Consider the following 20,564-nt stretch of genomic DNA (forward strand, 5'->3'; position numbering starts at 1 on the left):
CTTATATCGATGTGTTGGGCATTGCGCGAGACCACGTCCACGGGAATTGGTTCTGGTGCATCCTTAGGGTTTCGTGGTGGTACACCAATACATGGAACAGCTACACCATTTTCTCCATGGTCCTCAAGACCGTTGTTTTCATGTGTGTTCACTAAGTTAGACATTTTCACCTGAAATCAAAGATTCTTGGACAAGAAAAAGTGTGAAAGATAATTGCGTTATGTAGTAAACCAGTAAGGAAACAATCACTATTATTTTTAGCCCCACGGTGGGCTCCAAACTGTTTACCGTGAAAATGGTAATTACAATTAGATTTAATTTTGTGGTTCTAAAAATACGTGATTTACTTTAATGCTAGTTATTAGGCAGTAGATGCTAAGTGCGAGACTAGAAAATAAGATAAGAGCTTGAAGGCAGTGTGTCAAGCAAACCGAGTGACTGAGAATTAGGGCCTCGAGCTGGCCTAAATGGGGCCTCGAGGTCGAGCTAAGCGCTAGGCTGTGAATGGCCGATGAAGTACTAACAATTCTAAGAGCTTTGATAAGAACTTTTTATGATCAATAATGAGTAATAAATGAAGAACAATTAATGGAACACAATAAATGTAAGCAATAAATGTAAATAATAGAATCAAGGGAGAATGTATTTAAGTTAGAGAGCAGAGAATGTTCTTGTATATTGAATATTGTATATGTTACAAAATGAAAAGGGTCCCCTTTATATATGAGGGGGAATCCCAACATAGTACAGATGCTTTTATTATAAAGATATAAGGCTGGTACAACCATTTAATGCCATGGTACGGGCTTGAACTAGCCCAATAGACTTGGCCAGCTTTAATCGCGTTCCTTGGGAACTTCCCGTTTGTCCATCATAGACATTGATTTACACTGCCTCAAGGTTGATTATTAAGAACCCTCGGGGTTGAACCTTGAGCTGAGCCTCGAGCCTTCTGGGGGAGGTCTTACGAAGTGCCATAACGATCATAAAATCGGACTCTCCGATTTTAGCCGTATACATAAACTTATTCTACCGTTGCTTTAGTACATTATCTACTTAACCTCGGCACTAATCATTATTAAGACAACTCCTCACCATTGCACCATGGTCGGCTCAATCCTCGACCATATCCATTTGTAGTTATTAAGTCCAATCCAAATTTCTACCAATACAATGGGCGCAGAGATTTATTTATGTTTGACGTCTGGATAAAAGAGAGAATGAATTTATCACAATAATTACTAATAGGAAATATTTCAAATAACAATGTTAGAATTCAAAACGAAGTGACTTCCTGGTCACAACTATATAGGTCCAATTTTGGTGACAGCGATAACGGATAAGTAAGACAAAGGACGGGGTCGACCACGATATAACGACTGAAGGTTGTTCTCACAAAGGCTGGTGCCAAAAGCGGGCAGCCGAGATGAGAAAGTAATGATAGCATAGGCTCAAAAGTGGACATAAAGAATATTCTTTTGGATATTCTTTATGTTGTACTTTTTAGGGATTTGGGGGAATATCCCTTATATATAGGAAGGGATAGAGAACAAAAAGGGGATCTGCTCTTTTGAACTAGAACATATTGTAAAGGTTGATAGAAGAATATACGAAGAAGTTGTCTTATTCATTGATTTATTCAAGAACACGTTGTTCAATCTTTATCCGTAAATCCCAAGATTTCATAGCCATCTTGACTTCTCACTTTCCCATGTTGCAGTTAGAGGAAAGGAACATCCCAATCATATAATAATTGGGTGGTAGATCCTTTCCCATTATATTTCTTGTCATTATTTATATTTATGCTATCATATTTATTGTCAATCATGGTGTATTGAATTCGCTATTTAATGTTCTTGAGCTCTACTCGTTACATAAGTACTCTATTTTATTCGGTCTAGAATTTATTAAGTTCAACTAAGATTCACCCTTTAACTCATCATTAATTGGTTTAGCATTTATTTGCTCAAACAATTTGGCGCCATCTGTGGGAAGTTTTAATTGAAATTTTAGTTCCTTCTAGATAAAAAAAACAACCATCTCTTCTTCGTTTGCACAAACTAACGATGGCAGGAAAAGCAGATGCAAGACTGAAAGCAATAGTAGGCGTCAATACCAACCTTTTTGAACACCATCAACGAATATGGCAGGGAAGATAACGAGAATGTGACACCAAGGCTACGCCCAGGCAGAGTGATTCACCTCCCCCTCATGAAAGCGTAACAGTTTCACGCGAAAGGGGAGCCTCCATGTCTACAGCTGAGGAAGTAGCATTAGCAGTAAAAAAATTACTGGAAGAGTGGCTGACAAGCACTCTAAACAACATGCTCGACAAGCCCGCTCAAAGGGAGAATAGAAACACTGAGCAAGTAGATATCACAACGATCACTGGCGAGCAGCCCGCCCCTCAAACAGGTAAAACTTACACCAATGTTGATACAGGTAATAATGCACTTGCAACCATTCTAAAGAAAATGGAAGAAATGGAAAATGAAAATAAAGCACTCCGCGACCAGATGAAGGAGCATCAAGAAAGAGTCGATAAGATACCGGGTGCCCCAAAGCTGTTACCAAAACGAGACATTGGCTGGTTCATCGAATAGCTGTAGAGCGAGGTAGCGACTCCACATGCCATTCCTAAGATCTTCAAAATGCCACCGTACTTGAAGATATACGATGGTAATATAGACCCCGAAGATCACATCATCCATTACGTCATAGCGGTGAAGGGCAACGACCTTTCGAAGGAGCAAGTACCATTAGTGTTACTGAAAAGGTTCGGTGAAACCCTAACGGGAGGAGCCTTAACCTGGTATTCATAACTACCGACATGGTTAATAACGACGTTTTAGGAAATGTCCGACAAGTTCGTCACCGCCCATGCCGGGGCTAAAAAGGCGGAGGATAGGGTGAATGATATATTTACCGTTAGGCAATCGCCCGGCGAGGGACTCAGGGATTTCCTCGCCCGATTTAATAGGGTGAGAATGAGCCTACCAAATGTGTTAGAAGGGATGGCAGTAGCAGCCTTCCAGAACGGATTGAACAGGAACTGGTCGAGAGTAACCAGAAATTTATTAAGCAGGCTCATGAAATACCCTCCCACCACTTAGCAATAAATCCACAATGCCTATTACGCCGAGGTGAGAGCTAATGAGGATGACCTTAATGGTGTGTCCCAATGATTGAAATCAGTTCAAACGGAGTCGAGAAAAGAGCATTGTAACGACGGTCGACGAGATCAGTCAGGTCCCCGTCTCAACCGAGAAAGACATCATCCCTATGTTAGAACTGTCGTCCTACTGTCTCCCTGACATGCGGAAGGAACATCTAGGCCACATACAGGGACTCAGCGAAATGAAAGAGGTATGCCTCCACTCTTATCTGCTCACAATTTTTGTGTTTCCCCTTCAGAAATAGTGTACGCACTTGAGAAGCATGGAACAAAGGTGAAGTGGCCGCAAAATATAAAGTCCGACCCAAGCACTCGAAAGTCAAACGTCTTCTGCAAATTTCACTAGGAGCGGGGTCACAAAATCGAGGATTGCATAGCTCTTCGGCAAGAGGTAGTAAACATGTTGAACCAAGGGCACCTGGGAGAATTGATGAGCAATTGTGGACGAGCAAACTTCGGCCGCGGATGTGAACAACATCAGGGCCCTCCAAAGCCTCCCTCCCCTACCCGTACCATCCAAATGATCATCAGCGGAGGTGATGAAGCGGCAATCAACTGTGTGAAGTTCACCACTACACAGAAACTGAAACGGTCGATCACTCGCGAATGGTACGATGACCTCAGAGAAAGTATCATCTTTGATAAGTCAAATACTGAAGGTTTGACTTTTCCTCATTTCGATGCTCTTGTTATTACTTTACGTATTTTAGATACTGATGTGAAAAGAATAATGGTAGATGATGGAAGCGGCGCGTGTATTATCCACCCTCGAGTCCTCACACAAATGAGACTCGAAGACAAGATAGTACCATGTTGCATAACACTAACAGGTTTTAACAATGCAGTTGAACGAACCTCTGGGGAGATAACGCTACTCGTTCTAGCCGGGGGCATCACCTTAGAAACAATGTTCCATGTCATGAACCAAGACATGGCTTACAACGCCATCATAGGGCGGCCATAGATACATGCCATGAGGGCCATCCCGTCAAGCCTATATCAAGTAATCAAATTCCCTACTCTATGGGGGATATTCAGCATCTGAGGTGAACAACTCACCGCCCAAGAATGCTACCGTATATCCTAGGATTGCACATACACTCAACAGCTAAAGGGAATAGACTTAGAAGCACATCAATTACCAAAGTCGGGGACCGGAATCGACATGTAAACAGACATCATCAGGGACCCCAACATCATGGAAGTCGCTAGGTCAACAGTAGAAGACCTCGACCCTGTCCAACTGGACATCAGCGATAGCAACGAAAAGGCTTACATCGGACATAAACTCTCGGAACCAGGTAAATTTCATAAGTTTCTAATTGACAATGCTAACTTGTTTGCCTTCTCCCATGCAGATATGTCGAGTATCCCAAAAGACGTTACCACACACAAGTTGAACGTCGCCCCACTCTACCTACCAGTATGGCAAATAAGAAGAAAATTCAATGCTGCAATCAACGAGGTCGTCAGTGATGAAGTGGATAAGCTACTCGCCAACGGTTCCATCCGAGAATCAAAATAGCCCCAATGGGTCGCAAATATGGTCATGGAAAAAAAAATGGGAAATGGCGGATGTGTATGGATTTCACAGACCTAAACAAGGCATGCCCAAAAGACTCATTTCCTTTGTCTCACATCGACCAGCTTATCGACACAACAGCGGGACACGAATTGTTAAGCTTCTTCGACGCCTACTCGGGTTACAACCAAATCCTCATGGAGGAGGAGGACCAAGAGAAAACTACTTTCATCATCCATTAGGGAACATACTGTTACAGAGTCATGCCATTCAGGTTGAAGAACACAGGGGCGACATACCAAAGGTTGGTCACCAAGATGTTCAAGGACCAACTTGGCAAAACAATAGAAGTTTACATCGATGATATATTGTTCAAATCAAAAAGGAAAGAAGACCACATCGACCAGTTGAAAGAGGCCTTTGGTATATTAAGGCAATATGGCATGAAATTGAACCCCAAAAAATGTGTCTTCGGTGTAACTCGAGCAAATTTCTCGGTTTCTTGGTATCACAAAGAGGCATCGAAGTCAATCCAGATCAAATCAAAGCCATTGAAGGGATACCTGAAGTGTTAACCAGCAAGAAACAAGTGCAAAAACTAACTGGCCGTATAGCTGCCTTGTCGAGATTTGTCTCACGGTCATCCAACAAATGCCACAAATTCTTCAACGTGTTGTAAAAAGACAACAGGCTCCAGTGGAATTCAGATTGCATCGATGCCTTAAAGGAACTAAAGACACACTTGTCTTCGCCCCCACTGCTCGCCAAAGCAGAACCTGGTGAATGCCTCCTAATATACTTGGCGATCTCAGAAGTCGCGGCAAGCGTAGTATTGGTCTGCGAAAACAAAGATATGCAATCTCTAATTTATTATATTAGCAAAACCCTGGTCGACGCCGAAACGAGGGACACCCACCTCGAAAAATTGGCCTTAGCATTGGTTATAGCTTCAAGAAAGCTTAGACCCTATGTTCAGTGTCATCCCATATCGGTGGTAATGACCTTCCCCCTGCAGAGCATCCTACATAAACCCGAATAGTCGAGAAGACTGGCCAAGTGATCCATAGAATTAAGCGAGCACGATATAACATATTAGCCATGAACAGCAATAAAATTACAGGTACTCGCCGACTTCGTCGCCGATTTTAGTGTCAAAATAATGCCCGAGGTCAAGCAGGAAGCCTCTCGTACCCCTACCGGGTTACCCACCTATAGGTCTTATACACCGATGGCGCATCCAACGCGTTAGGATCTGGAGTGGGACTAGTACTCGAGGTCCCAATAGGCAAAGTTTTTCGCCAATCCATATGGTGCCCCGATATGACTAACAATAATGCCGAGTATGAGGCCGTAATTGCAAAATTAAAGCTAGCTCTTAAATACGGAGCATGACGAGTTGTCCTCAGATATGACTCACAACTCGTTGTCAACCAAGTCTCAAGGACTTTCCAAATCAAAGGGCAGAGGTTACAAAAGTACCAGGCAGAAATTCGTAAATTACTGCCAGAATTCAATGAATGTCGACTTGACCAAATACCTCGAGCACAAAACATCGAGGCAGATGGCCTCACCAATTTAGCAGCAGCTAACAAAAACATCACCAAAGAAAATGTGGTCACCCTCCTCTACTTGTCAATAGACCAAATTGAGGTACACTCTATAAATTTGACTTGGGACTGGCACAACCGCATCATAACATACTTGCAGGAAGGAGTACTCCTACAAGATAAAAAGGAAGCCAAAAAGCTTCGAATGCAAGCGGCCAGATACAACATCATAAATCACGACATGTACAAGAGAACGTTTGGGGGGCCCTGGCAAAATGCTTAGGGCCGAATCAAACAAAGCGCGTGATTGAAGAAGTACACGAAGGCCACTATGGTGCCCATATAGGCAACCGAGCCCTTGTCAGATACCTCATTCGGGCAAGTTATTATTGGCCCACTATGAAGAAGGAAGTCGCCGATTACGTCAAAAGGTGCGAACAGTGCCAAAAGTACGCACCTATGATACATCAAGCAGGTGAACAACTCCACTCTATCACTTCGCCATGGCAGTTCATCAAATGGGGAACGGACATCGTCGGACCCCTCCCAGCAGGGCGAGGTAAGATACGTATTCTTTTGGTTTTAATAGACTACTTTTCCAAATGAGTGGAATCAGGTGCGTTCACCCAAATACACGAATAGGAAGTCATCACATTCATATGGAGGAACATCATATGCCATTTCGGCATCCCTAAAGAAATCAGTTGTGACAGTGGGCACCAATTCACCGGGGAAAAACACAATCGAGTTCTTCGAAATATGGCACATCAAGAAAATATTCTCAACTTCATATCATCCCGCCGGTAGTGATCAAGCCGAATCCTCCAACAAAATAATATTAAACATCTTAAAGAAAAAGCTTGAGGATGCCAAAGGGTTATGGCCAGAATTGCTACCAGAGGTACTATAGGCCTACAGCACCATGCCAAAAATGAGCACAGGCGAAACATCATATTCACTAGTCTACGGGATTGATGCCATGATACCTGTCCAGGTCGAGGAGCCTAGCCTGAGATACTCCACTGAAAGCAGACAAAGCAATAACGATAGCAGGAAACAAGACTTCGACGATGCAGAAGAACGAAGAGACATGGCTTACGTAAGAATGGTAGCCCAAAAACAACAAGCAGAAAGGTGCTACAACAAAAAAAGCCAAAATACGACCACTCAAAGTCGGAGACTATGTTCTCAAGGCCAAAACACAAGCGAGCGAAGACCCAAAAGAAGGCAAACTGGGAACCAATTGGGACGAGCCATACAAAATCACGGCAGTAGCAAGCAAAAGAGCATTCCAGCTAGAAACAATGGAAGGAAAACTACTAAAAACAATTGGAATGTCGCCCACCTCAAATACTTCAACTTCTGAAAAAGGACGTCCCTCAAGTCGTACTATTTTTCCCTCACCCGGGTATTGTCCCAATTGGGTTTTCTCGAGGAGGTTTTTAATGAGGCGACAAAAGGGACGTCTCGAAGTTCAAGTATGATTCATCACCCCGCCTGCCGACTACTTCCCTAGGTTGAACGATGAAGGGACTAGATACATGGAAACTTCTCCAATATATGTATGAAATGGACATGTATAGCATTCTCCAGTGAATGAAATAAAGCAACATTTTGTGCTCTCCACCAAGATATTCTCCAATAAATGAAATAAAGCAATAATTTTACTCTCCATCAAGTTTCTTTTTAGCATCCCACATTCAACCTCGCTCGAATTACATAACATTCGACCTCGCTCGAATTACTTAACATTCAACCTCGCTCGAATTACTTAACATTCGACCTCGCTCGAATTACTTAACAATTTGACCTCGTTCGATTTACTTAACACTTGACCTTGCTCGAGTTACTTTAAGATCTAGCAAACAAAAATGACAATTCGGAGATACATAGCAAAAAGGTAATCATTCCATTACAACTGTTATATTACAAAACTTTCTACAAAGGGCCCGAAGACGCCCTCACAAAAATAGCAAGGCAAAATAAAAATAAGTACAATGGCTTTATGCCACGTCATCCCCCTCGGCGTACTCCTCATTATACCAAGAATTGGAGGCAAGCCTGTCCGCATCATTATCAACATCATCCCCATCAGGCGTACCGGGATCATAATCACAAGCTTCATGGGCTGCACGTGCTTTAACACGGACACCCTCAAGCTCTGCCTCAGAAACCTTCCCATCGGCCTTTAGGGACTTGTACACATCAAGTTGAGCCTCGGCATGAACCCACATATCATACAACTCCCACGACACGATGGGATCAACAAAAGTATGAGACGTAGACAGTTGCGACTGTCGTCGCACTTCCTCAGCCTTCAAAGCAACAACCTGTTCATTTAACCCGGACAACTCTACTTCCAGATCTTGGATCCGCTCTTCTAACCTCGCGACCTTGAGTGCCAACGTCTCCACCTCATTATCCCGCTCAGACCTACAAACACGGAGGGCATCATCCAAGGATGCTACTTCGGATATGGAGGCCACCCTGCCTTTTTTGGCACGAGCCAATTCATCGACTTTAACGCTCAACTCGCCCCTCAGATCGACAGCCTCTATTTCCTTTCGCCTAAGCTCAGCAATTAAAGAAGCCACCCGCGCTTGAAGATCGGCATTCTAGGCCATTACCCTCTTGCTCACCTTGAGCTCATCATCTTTGGCCTTAAGAGCCGCCTTAAGCTCGCTGCATTGACCTATGGCCTTCATCAGCTTATCATCCCGCTCCTTCAACTCTTCAACTTTCCGCGCCAACTCTTCCTCTATCTGTTTAAGCCCGTTGCAAAATAGCAAAAAACTCGCTATCTTGGGTAAAGACATCGTTTAATACGCGGTGCTTGGTACGGTACTCTTTCTACTTGGAGGTCACCTTCTTAAAAATGGTCGTCCTCCGCTCATCCCTCCGGTCGCGCTCGATCTCCATAATGAGGGTTTGGTATGGAAAGGAAAGAAAGCCAGCATAAGCAGATTACGCATGCGAAACAAATCCTAACAGGAAACGAAAAAACACTTACTCGTAAAGCCATGCCAGAAATACTCCGTGATAGCTCTATATCACTCATTGCCTGAAGCGCCACATTCCTAGAAGCAGCGCACATGGGGGTGAAGGACGACGCAGCCTGCTCAGAATTTGCTAGAAGATCGTAACCAACGGGAATGATTACATGTCGGTTAGGACCCTCTGTCCTCACTTCCACGGGGGTATTTCTCTCCAAAAAGGCCTGCACCTCTTCGGGATCGATATCCGAGCCTGAACCATCATCCTTTGTGAGCACCGCTCCATCTCCTTCGGCTGCCAACGATGCTCCTCCTTCAACAACCCGTGCAGGCTCCATGGAATGTAATAAAGTTTGGAATCTTGTTGAATTGCTAGAAAGTTCTAAAATAATTGGGTGTAGATGGGTCTTTAAGACCAAATGTGATTCAAATAGCAATATTGAGCGATACAAAGCTAGAAATTTTCCAAGATTAATCCTTAGAAAGAAGGCATTGATTATAAAGAGACCTTTTCATTGGTCCCAAAGAAAGACTCGTTAAGAATTATTATGGCTTTGGTGGATCATTATGATTTAGAGTTACACCAAATGGGTGTGAAAACTGCCTTTCTTAATGGAGATCTCGAGGAAGAAGTTTATATGAACCAACTAGAGGGTTTCGAAACTAAAGAAAAAGGTCAAATAGTGTGTAAACTGAAGTCAATATATGGACTAAAACAAGCCTCACGACAATAGTATATAAAGTTTAATAATACCATAACATCTTTTGGATTTGTGAAAAATACCGTTGATCTGTGTATATACCAAAAGATCGGTGGGAGCAAGTTTATATTCTTAGTCCTACATGTTGATGATATCCTACTTGCTGCTAATGATTTAGGCATATTCTATGAGACTAAAGATTTTCTCTCTATGAATTTTAAAATGAAAGATGTGGGTGAGGCATCCTATGCGATAGGAATAGAAATATTCCGTGATAGATCACAATGATTATTGAGACTGTCTTAGAAAGGATATATCGAAGAGTTCTAGAGAGAGTTAACATGAATAAATGTTCAACATGAATTGTTCCAATTCAAAAAGGGGACAAATTTAGTCTCATGCAATGCCCTAAGAATGATGTAGAACGAAAAGAAATGGAATCAATTCTTTACTCTTCGATTATTAGTAGTCTGATATATGCTCAGACTTGCACAAGACCGGATATTAGTTTTGCGATCAGAATGCTGGGAAGATATCAGAGTAACCCAGGAATTGATCACTGGAAAGCTGCAAAGAAAGTCTTGAGGTACCTGAAAGGAACGAAGGATTACATGCTCATGTATAGGAGATCCAAGCATTTGGAAGTTGTTGGATGTTCGGATTCAGATTTTGCTGGATGTATTGACACTAGAAAGTCTACATTTGGTTATTTATTCCAATTAGCTGAAGGAGAAATATCATGAAAGAGTGTCGAACAGTCTGTCATTGCTACTTCCACGATGGAAGCAGAATTTGTGGCATGTTTTGAAGCCACAATTCATGCATTATGGCTGCGAAACTTGATTTCAGGACTTGGGGTTGCCGACACCACTACCAAACTGCTGAAAATTTACTGCGATAATTCTGCTACAGTATTCTTCTCCAAGAACGATAAGTACTCCAAAGGTGCCAAACATATGGAATTAAAGTACTTTACCGTCAAGGTGGAAGTTCAGAAACAAAGAGTATCGCTTGAGCATATTAGAACAGATCTCATCATGATTGCAAATCCGTTAACGAAAGGTTTACAACCAAAGATATTTAAAGAACATGTACATAGAATGGATCTTGGTTGTATTTATGATTGATGTATTTATGATATTTTGACACTCTGAGCTCATTTATGTGTTTATGATATACATTAGTGATTTTCTGTTTCTCATAATGGTGTAGATATTATTGTTTTGAGATGTTACAAGATAAGTTTCAATGAGACATTATTGTGGACCATAATATTTTATAGCTTATGAACCTTATAAGATAAATTACTAATATTGTAGTATATGGAAGGGAGTATGTAGACAAATTATATATAACCGTCATAACTCACATTTACTAGTTTATCGTATTGTGGTATTTATGATGGACATTATAGAAGAGATTTGTTTATCCGCAACTAATGTTCCTATATTAAATATTAATATTATGTGATTATTGGGCCAAGTGGGAGAATATAAGTTATTTTTCCTACGTGTATGTGGCCAAATAGGTTTAAGGCCCATAATAAATATTTAGTTAATGATCAAATCTCATTCGCCCGATCAGTTACTTGATGGACGTACCGAATTAAGTGAGAATCTCTATAAATTGGTCCTCTCTCTACCCATTAGGGTTACCGTATTTTATTTTCTCTCGTCCATCGTTAAAGACGGCGGTAACGAAAGCTAGGGAAAGGAGGGACGAGAAACCAATTCCAACTAATGCTTCCGCTTCACGATGATGGCTTACGATTCAGGTATGTTTTCTGTAATGACTTTGTATAAGATTATCATATTCAAGATCCTGGTATGAAATTAAGGTTTATGTTCACATATATAAGTTAAAATCTGTAAACAAAAAGAGTTTAACTTATATATCAACTATGTATTGACAATGTAAATAAAATAAGGTGCGCTACTTATCACAACAGATAAAGATGACCTTACAGTTTGAAATTCTTTGCATTGTCGACGCATATAGGTTAAACTTAAAAAAAAATAGAGTTTTTTTCTAGAATAAAGATATTTTAATTGCTGTAAAGGACAAGACATGGTGAAATTTGTGGTGAATTTTAAATTGCAAAAGTAGGAAGGGGCGGTGGTGCAAATCATGTGGAGAGCATGCACACTTTCTCTCCTCCAGACAAGTGCATTTCTACGGCCCACGGCCTTCTTACTGTCACGAGTGGATACCTACCCCAAGCAATAATTTACCCAACCACTATATATACATCCATCCCCATGCATATAGGAAAGCATTCGAATAAAGATCATGAAACCATTTCTCTTTGTGCCAACACTACAAGAACCATTATTAACTTGTACTACTAGCATAAAAATGCAACCAAAGTTTTTTTATTTCACTCTCTTTATCTTTCTCTTGATCTCAACTACCGGTTCCTTGGCCTATAATACCGGCGGAAGGAAAATGAGTGCGCCGGAAACTTCAGGGTCACCTAGTGGAGGAAGTGGTGCGGCTCATGGGCCTAATTGGGATTACAATTGGGGTTGGGGTTCGAGCCCAGGAGGAGGATGGGGTTACGGTTCAGGCTCAGGCCGGTCTCCTAATGGATTCGGTCGAGGATGGGGTTTTGGTTCTGGGTCAGGGAGTGGGTCCGGTTCTGGCTACGGTTCTGGCTCAGGAAGTGGTGGCGCTCATGGTGGTGGATATGGAGCTGGAAGTGGTTCCGGTGGTAGTGGTGGTGGTTCGGGTTCAGGAGGTGGTGGCTCAGGTGGCTCCGGTGGTGGTCGGTCACCATAAGCTTCCGAGCACCAGGTGTAAACACCTTGTTTGAGCTAGTACTTTATAGTTAAGAATGTATTATGACTTGAACTACGTGCACTATATATATAGGGTTTGATGTTTGGTAGTAGTAGAGTATATAGTGAGAATATGGCTAGAGTGGTATGTATTAATATGATGAATGGTTTGATCATATGCTAAAAACGTTTGGAAAAGAAACGAGTTTTTTTCTTCTGTGAAGTTAAGTTCTTGTCTGGTGTGTATATATTAAGGGGAAATGTTGTATTGGTATCATGCATGAGGAGTGACAGAGAGAATTATGTTTTAATTAAAAGTTTTATTAGTGCAATTATCATGAGCGCCTGTTATTGATGAGTGAAAAAAGTAGCAGGAGGAGTGGTGGTTGTTGTGTGTGTGGGGGGGGGGGGGTAACTACATGTACTTGCTCACATGTTTGGCCAAGTCTCTCAGAAAATTCTCATCTTTGCTTGTTTCTTTATGGTTTTTTTTTTTAAAAAAGAAACCTGACGAAGCTGAATTCTCATCATCTAAGTTTTCACACTGAAGAGAGACTATATTGATACAGACATATCATATTGTTGCATCCAGAACGAGAAATGGTGGGGGATAATTTCAGGCTTTTATTATGGAGGAGTGACATTTTGGTGCTTAGCCATGCAAATTTTTCTTCACGGGATTTTACTCTTTTTTTTTAATTTTGATTTATGTACACTAAAAGTATAAAAATCATTCTATGATGACTCTTAAAAAAGAAACTACAAGTAATCATATACAAAATAAAGAGTAGTATTTTGAAAAGATTAATATCGGTATGTATCCTGCTATAATATGTTAATACTTATAATTAATTTCATATTCGCTACAATATGTTAATACTTATAATTAATATCAGTATTCTTAATAACGACAGTACATACAAGTTTTAAAAAAAAATTAATAGAGGCAACTTTAAAAGCAACAACCAAAATTCTTTAAGAATATATATATATATATATTATTTTATTTCAAACTTTAAGAGAACCTTTAAAAAGCTTTTTGGTGTATTTTTGTCGCACCAATAGTAGTGAGTTGACTTTTCACAAGTATTCAGAATAACTTGACCGTTGATGTCAAACTAAGTTTGAAAAGAATTGAACAACAAACCGTGCTAAATAAGATCTCTGTTCCAAAATGTGACTTCCCCATGCCCATTTGAAAAGGCAATTTTGGAGATCTCGTGGAATTATACTTAGCTTGTTGTTTGTTGTTCTAAACTACGACTTTCCCGTGCCCTTTTGAAAAGACAATTTTGGAGACCAAATTAGTATACTACTTCCTCCGGTCCAAAATAAGTGATCATTTTACCTTTTTATGTTAGTTCAAAATAAGTGTCCATTTACATAATCAAGAAGGAATTAATTTTATTTTTCCAAAATTTTCTCTTATTTACATTTTCCAATGTGTTAAGGTAACAATTAATTAAGGTTAATTTAGTGAATACATCTTCTTCTTCTTTTTCTAAAAGTTTGTATTCTCTTAATGAGTGTGTCAAAGGTAAAATAGTCACTTATTGTGGACCGAAGGGAAGGGAATAGTACTTTTGTAAGAACAAAGCGCAATCGTTCAACCGCGCGATAGATCTCCAAATACAGACTAGCAAATCCTTTTGGATCATTTGGATCCAGGTTTTGGCAGACCACTTACTGAACCGGGTCAGATGGAATTGGGCCACTGACTTTGGACTAATTTGGCCCAATTTCGGCTTAAGCAATGTCGCCCCAACTTCCCTTATTCCTTGTAAAAATTGCACGGGGTGCCCTATTTGGTCGCCCTTATTTAATCTATACCTAGTTTTTTAAAAACTTTTAACTTGTACACACTTTTTAAACAACTCCAGCCTCCTTTCTCCTTCTCCTCCTCAAAGTTATATCCGCCTCTTCTTTCTCAAACTTCTCCTTCTCCCTTTTCTGCAAGGAATCTGTTACCCCTATAGTGTGAATGGATAAGCCAACGAAAGCAATGAAAAGGAGAGCTAATATCTCCTACAACCACAATTACTGGCAACCAATGCTTAGTAAGACGAGAATAAGTTCACTTAATGTCACCTTTACTACATTGTTCAAAATAGGCAACTAGTATATAGTTATAGCATCATCGAGATGGTAATTCAGCAATCTGGTTATCCTTAGCTTGACAGTTGCTTATTACGTAATATGGAAGATTAGTTACTCAGTGACATGTCATAATTGTATAATACTAGCAGTTAACCTTCATTTTCTCATTTTTCAGTTGTAGAAATTATTTGCTCAGCGGTTGGATTTGCTTTTGATAGCAAGAAATTTCCAGAAATAGCGGAAACCATAAGCCAGTTACAAAATAAAAACTTCAGCTCTAGAGCTGAAGTTCGCCAGTTACAAAACAAAAGCTGAAGTTCGCCAGTTACAAAACAAAAACTTCAGCTGTAGAGCTGATGTTCGCCAGTTACAAAAACAAAAACTTCACCTCTAGAGCTGAAGTTCAGGCCCGGCTACTAGAATGCTGAAGTTTTGCGTGATTGCTTTTGCTACTTTAGCTCCGTATGCTGAAGTTATGCGAAAAAGCGGGTGTGCTTGCAATTTTTTTTTGCAAAGTGGAGACAAGTTAAAACGTGATACAAAAAACGGGTATAGATGCAAATGCCCCTTATTCCTTTCTTATTAACTATAATCCATAATATAGCAAGTGGTATCTATAGATGGCTAATTACTATTAAAAGATAATGCTTTATGAAAATTTCTCTAATTTATACAACAAAATAAATAATTAACTAACTATTCAATTGATAAATGAACTAATTTATATAACAAAATAAATAATTAACTAGCTATCAATTGATAAATCAACTAATTTAATTCACCAATTGGATAATTACTTAATTCTTAAACTCCACAAATAAAGAAAGAGTTTTTTTTTTCATATTTTTATAGTAAGAAAAATATTTTTTGTAGTTTTGTACATAATTAAGAGAAAATAATTAAAGGAAAATTCAAATTCAATCACTTTAGGAGCATTTAAATGGTGTAAAAATTAGGCATTTACACTCGCAAGATATATACTGGTATCGGGTTGTAGTATTGGGCTTGACTTTAGTTGATTATCTTTTTTATTGCTACAAACCAAATGGAATCTTAGTGACTAATGACTAATAAATAAAAGATCATGCCTTAACCTAAAATCTCAAATGCAAAATTTAATTGAGAATTAAAGTAGAAAGAGGCTGAAAGTCCGATTATGCGTCAAAACTCACTAAGAAAACGTTCAAAACTGTAACATCAAGAGTCCATAAAGCTGCAACATCAGCTTTCATACTTGTTTACAAGTTTATAAACTTGATCTTCAGCCCCCAATGCCGTGCACTCTCACTTTCTGATCCACTGATTTTATAAGCAATCAGTCGGCCTCAGTGACAAAATTTAGTTCATAATTTTCTTGTGTTATTTAATTTGTCACACGGCTAATTCATGTTGTTGATGAGTGGATTCATCCTCATTGATGCAACAATATTGGTGATTCACATTTCTGCCAATTTTAAGAGAAGAAGATGGCATTGGCATGGGTGGGGATTCCAGCAACATCTCAGTCTGGAGATAAGAGCAATAGGTGTGGAATGTGGTGGGAGTCACGTTTAATTGAAATCCTATCCCGAATAAGAAGTCCACCTCTAGTAGGTTCATCTCCTTTGTGCTAATTCCTCCAACTTTTGCATAGTAAGCATTGTTGTAAAATCTGCCAAAATCAAATTTGGATGAGAAATTAAGGTTACACTTTTTTTCAACTTTTAAGTACAACAACAGCAACAAGGACCTAGTAAAATCCCACAAGTGGAATCTGGAGAGGGTATTGTATACGCAGACCTTACCCCTACCCCGAAGGAATAGAGAGGCTATTTCCGAAAGACCCTCGGCTCAAGAAAACAGAAAAGACGAGAAGAGAAGGGAAGGGACATTATATTAGTACCATCAAATAAAAACCAAAGAAATAATAACAGCATCATAAGAATTAGAATTTTTTTCAACTTTTAAGTACTACTGATTAATTTACTAACGAGGAACTAGGTTAGAAATTAGCATAGCAGGACACACCGTGATACAAATTGTATACGTTGATAATATAATAATATGTTACATACTCTATTTCTTCGGTTAATAAAACATGTTTGTTATAAACAGATATCTATTATTTAATACTGTAACTTAAATGTGAAAAATATTACTATTTCTTTATGCAAAACTTGAACCCCATTTGAAATATCGCCCACCTACGAGATATCACGCCACTCCAAATACCCCTAAAATTATACTTCCTGCATCCCCAGATGAATGAGATATCTAATGTATAAGAATATTCAGCATACATTTGTATATATACTTTTAGGGGTAATTATTGCGGGATTAGTTATTCCACCCTCTCATTAGAATAAAACGATATTACAATCCCGGGATAACTGATCCCGGGATTAGTTATACCGCAATTTTATCTCAACCAAACGTGGGATAAACTCATCTCAAATTTAATCCCGAGATTAATTATCCCTTATCCTCACACCAACCAAACGAGCCCTTAGAAACTGCTTAGTACCTTAAATCATATTTTATATTTAATTAAAGTGTTTAGAAAAAATGTTTAGAAAATCATAACAAAAGAATTATTTAAATTATCTCATATATGAAGTAGTTGGCATGGTGGGGGCGGGTGCAAGGAGTGGTGGAGGATGACTAATTGTAAACTTAACATCAAGGAATTAAATCGAAAGCTACTGAAAGCAATTGATTACTATAGTAGTTGTGATTTGTGACAATAGGAAGATTTGAATGACAGCTAATTCATAGCTAATTCGACACCTGACATTAATTAATAATTTCATTCTAAATCAAGATTTCAGATCTATAACATCATTTTTATCATGCTATGAATGGATATTCCACACACGGGAATCAATTTTTTAAAGGAATAGAAACCAAAAATAGAATAGAAGGTAAAAATAAGAAGGAAGAAGTCAAAGCTGCAGCTAGCATTAGAGGACAATATATCAAAGACCAACTCTTTCGTGGAAACAATCGTTACTATCAGATTAGGAGCCGAATTAAATTGGAAAAGTTTATGTATATAATTAGGGGCAAATATAAATTAGAAAAGGGCCGGATCTATCATTATATATTTAGATACAACTTTACTAATTTACAGAGACCATATACTTCATTACGCATTGAGTGCACATATAAGCTAGAAATGACGCCTTCCTCTGTAATGCCACACATAATTGGCTCGCGTAAAGACAGAAGAAAAGAATTCGAATGAAAAAAAAATGTTAAACCACTCTAGTTCTAAGCTCGAACAAAAGAAAACTGACAACAAATTAAATGCCAAACTATTCTAGTATCTTCACCCTTGCATTCGATATTATTGATAATAATACCTCAAGTAGTAACTTAAATTACTAGGAAACGAACTTTCCTTTTAACTTCCTGGGGAATATAACGTAGAGGACGGCATCATCATTCAGTAGTCCCTAGCAAAGAAGTTGTATAGAATTCAACGCTGAAACGTCGTGAGGGACAGCAGACAAAAGACACCACATCTTAGGTGATTTTGTCTGGTTCAGAATTAAGGTCATTTCGAAAATTCACATGCTTAATTTGTGTAAAATTCTTTTACACAAACAGTATATATAAGATTAATTATTTTCTTACACATGCCTATTTGTTTAACGAATTTTATCAGTTAAGGTCAACGAAGTTCGATTAGTAAGTTACCCAATTATGTCAAATTGCTTAAACGCTACTCTTTCGCAAGAGCTTTCAGATTGAAGCACAAGATTCAAGTCAATGGTTTCATGAATTTAAATTGCAGAGCTATAAGTCCAGAATAATTATACTGATACTTTTCCTATTATGTAGAGGTCAAACACTAACAAAATTACAGTAGAAGTCTATTCATCTATAGGCATAGATCAGAAATTCAGTCCTTTTCTTTTCCCCGAAAAAAATCCAGTCCATTAAGAGATAAAATAAAATCATTATTAAGATCGAGAAAGCAAATTTAAGTTCTTTCTAAAAGTATCTACTTTCCAACCCGTTCAATTATTATAGTTATCATCCTATCTGGCAGATGGACTATTATACTACTGACATTAGAAGTAAGCAATTACTCCATTCGTTTCAATTAATTTGGTTTTTATTTGACGATATTTGACTGTGCACTGAGTTTTCTCGAAATTTGAAACAGATTAATAGAAATGAAATTGGGAGAATATTAATTACTACTATATCAAATAATGATGGGAAGCAAGAACTCTGCAGCTTCTTCTAGAAAGCTTTGAGATCATCTGGTGATTATCTAAGAGTTTGCTACAATCATACCACATATGTTTTTATGACGTATTCTGAAAAAATTTAACTCAGTATAAAAAAAATCGAAAAAAAGAAAGAAACAAGGGGGCAAAGAGAACTCACATATCATCCATGAATTTAGCAGAAACCAAGACACTGGTGATAAGCAGACGATGAACATTGAAAGAATTGATGGGCAACAATGGCTGCCTCTGCGAAAAACGATCAAGATAAATGTATGCCACAACAAAACAAGAAGGGCTACAATTGGCATACTTGAAAATCCTCTCCAAATAACTTTCAACAGAAATAGTAGGCCTAGTAAGTCCATGAAACATAGAGATTTTCTGAGCACTAAACCTGCGGCTGAGATCATTTGTTTCTGCTACTCTTTCAAGAACAGAAGCCATAAAATTTATGACTTTAGGTATTTCTTGATCAGAGGTATCGAGTTGAGCCATTGATGTAATATGATTTTCACTCGTGATTTGTAATTGGCTAGTCAGAAAAAATGGAACAAGACTCTGAAAATTCTCTGTACTTTTCTTCTTTGTTGTGAATATATATAAAAATGTGTGTGTCACACACGAGGAGAAGTTGGGTTGTAAATTAGCTGTTCTGATTGACCAGAGAGTAAATATAAACTATCTTCAGGCCAGAGATCGAGTTGGACCTTCTTTTTGTAGTGTTCTTTTACTTCTATTTATAGGTATAATTACTAGCGTCGGTTGTGATAAAGTCTAATTAATGTTTTCTATGAGAGTGATCTGTAATTACAACAATTATGAGGTAATGCTGTCATAACCAAGGCGCCAAGAAATATGACTCTGTAATTTGTATCTATTTTGAAGTTATTTATCATAATTTATAATGTAGTTAACTATCGAGCCTCGATACAATGATAAATTGTTTTCATGTGACTAGTAAGTTACGAGTTCACACTTTTGGTGAAATGTTAAATAAGATTGCGTTTACTAAATTCAATGTGTTCTAATCTGCCTAAAATTTGACTATTAAAATTGAAAAATTGAGTGACAATCATATTGGGTGTGTGTGAACGAAGTCCCACATGGAAAGTGGATGAGAAAATTACTTATAAAGAGTTAGATACTCTTAATGAAGTAAGACCTTTTAGGAAAAATTGTGTGAGTTTGGCCCAAAACGAATAATATTACACCATGTTAAGAATATTTTTGAGCTCTTTTAACCCAACAAATCATTGAAAGAATTATCACCTTGAATTTTTTATGTGTAAAAATATGATATTTACTTAACTTTTCCCTGCCGCTTTTCCCTAATCCAGACTCACTCAACCCGAAAAGAAAATTTAAAACAAAAAGTTACTTGTATTTCATTGGTCTACTCAAGATAATAAATTGTGATATGGTACATTTACTTATAAAGGAATGGGGTTAAAGTTTGGTGATGTTGACTTGTCTTCTAAAAGAAGAAAAGTGATCAAGACGGGGATTAGCAAATTTAGAGGAGAGATTTGTGT

The 20,564-nt window shown here is 38.6% G+C and overlaps 4 protein-coding genes across 4 annotated transcripts; 3 read left to right on the forward strand and 1 right to left on the reverse strand.

The window, feature by feature from the left end:
• Positions 1-3,575: 3,575 nt before the first annotated feature.
• Positions 3,576-4,139, forward strand: LOC138887855 (uncharacterized). The gene has a single exon (XM_070169646.1). The coding sequence runs from the start codon at positions 3,576-3,578 to the stop codon at positions 4,137-4,139; it is 564 nt and encodes a 187-aa protein (XP_070025747.1).
• A 6,233-nt stretch (positions 4,140-10,372) lies between these two features.
• LOC138887856 (secreted RxLR effector protein 161-like) lies at positions 10,373-10,681 on the forward strand. The gene has a single exon (XM_070169647.1). The coding sequence runs from the start codon at positions 10,373-10,375 to the stop codon at positions 10,679-10,681; it is 309 nt and encodes a 102-aa protein (XP_070025748.1).
• Positions 10,682-12,383: 1,702 nt separating this feature from the next.
• LOC104212724 (putative glycine-rich cell wall structural protein 1) lies at positions 12,384-12,716 on the forward strand. Its single transcript, XM_009762073.2, has one exon. It carries the CDS (start codon positions 12,384-12,386, stop codon positions 12,714-12,716), a length of 333 nt encoding a protein of 110 aa, XP_009760375.2.
• A 3,185-nt stretch (positions 12,717-15,901) lies between these two features.
• Positions 15,902-19,733, reverse strand: LOC104212725 (cyclin-U4-1-like). The gene is made up of 2 exons (XM_009762074.2): positions 19,190-19,733; positions 15,902-16,463 (listed from the first exon to the last, which is right to left on the reverse strand). The coding sequence occupies exons 1-2, from the start codon at positions 19,525-19,527 to the stop codon at positions 16,184-16,186; spliced, it is 618 nt and encodes a 205-aa protein (XP_009760376.1). The 5' UTR covers positions 19,528-19,733; the 3' UTR covers positions 15,902-16,183.
• Between the last annotated feature and the right edge of the window lie 831 nt (positions 19,734-20,564).

Source organism: Nicotiana sylvestris, chromosome 3 (genome assembly GCF_000393655.2).
Source record: "Nicotiana sylvestris chromosome 3, ASM39365v2, whole genome shotgun sequence".
NCBI lineage: Eukaryota > Viridiplantae > Streptophyta > Magnoliopsida > Solanales > Solanaceae > Nicotiana > Nicotiana sylvestris.

Bases quoted from the DNA above. Each gene is read 5' to 3' on its own strand.
- LOC138887855 (XM_070169646.1), top strand. From the start codon at position 3,576: ATGTTGAACCAAGGGCACCTGGGAGAATTGATGAGCAATTGTGGACGA.
- LOC138887856 (XM_070169647.1), top strand. From the start codon at position 10,373: ATGGAATCAATTCTTTACTCTTCGATTATTAGTAGTCTGATATATGCT.
- LOC104212724 (XM_009762073.2), top strand. From the start codon at position 12,384: ATGAGTGCGCCGGAAACTTCAGGGTCACCTAGTGGAGGAAGTGGTGCG.
- LOC104212725 (XM_009762074.2), bottom strand. From the start codon at position 19,527: ATGGCTCAACTCGATACCTCTGATCAAGAAATACCTAAAGTCATAAAT. The intron at 16,464-19,189 runs GTGAGTTCTCTT...TGATTTTGGCAG, and splicing joins GCTAAATTCATGGATGATAT to ATTTTACAACAATGCTTACT.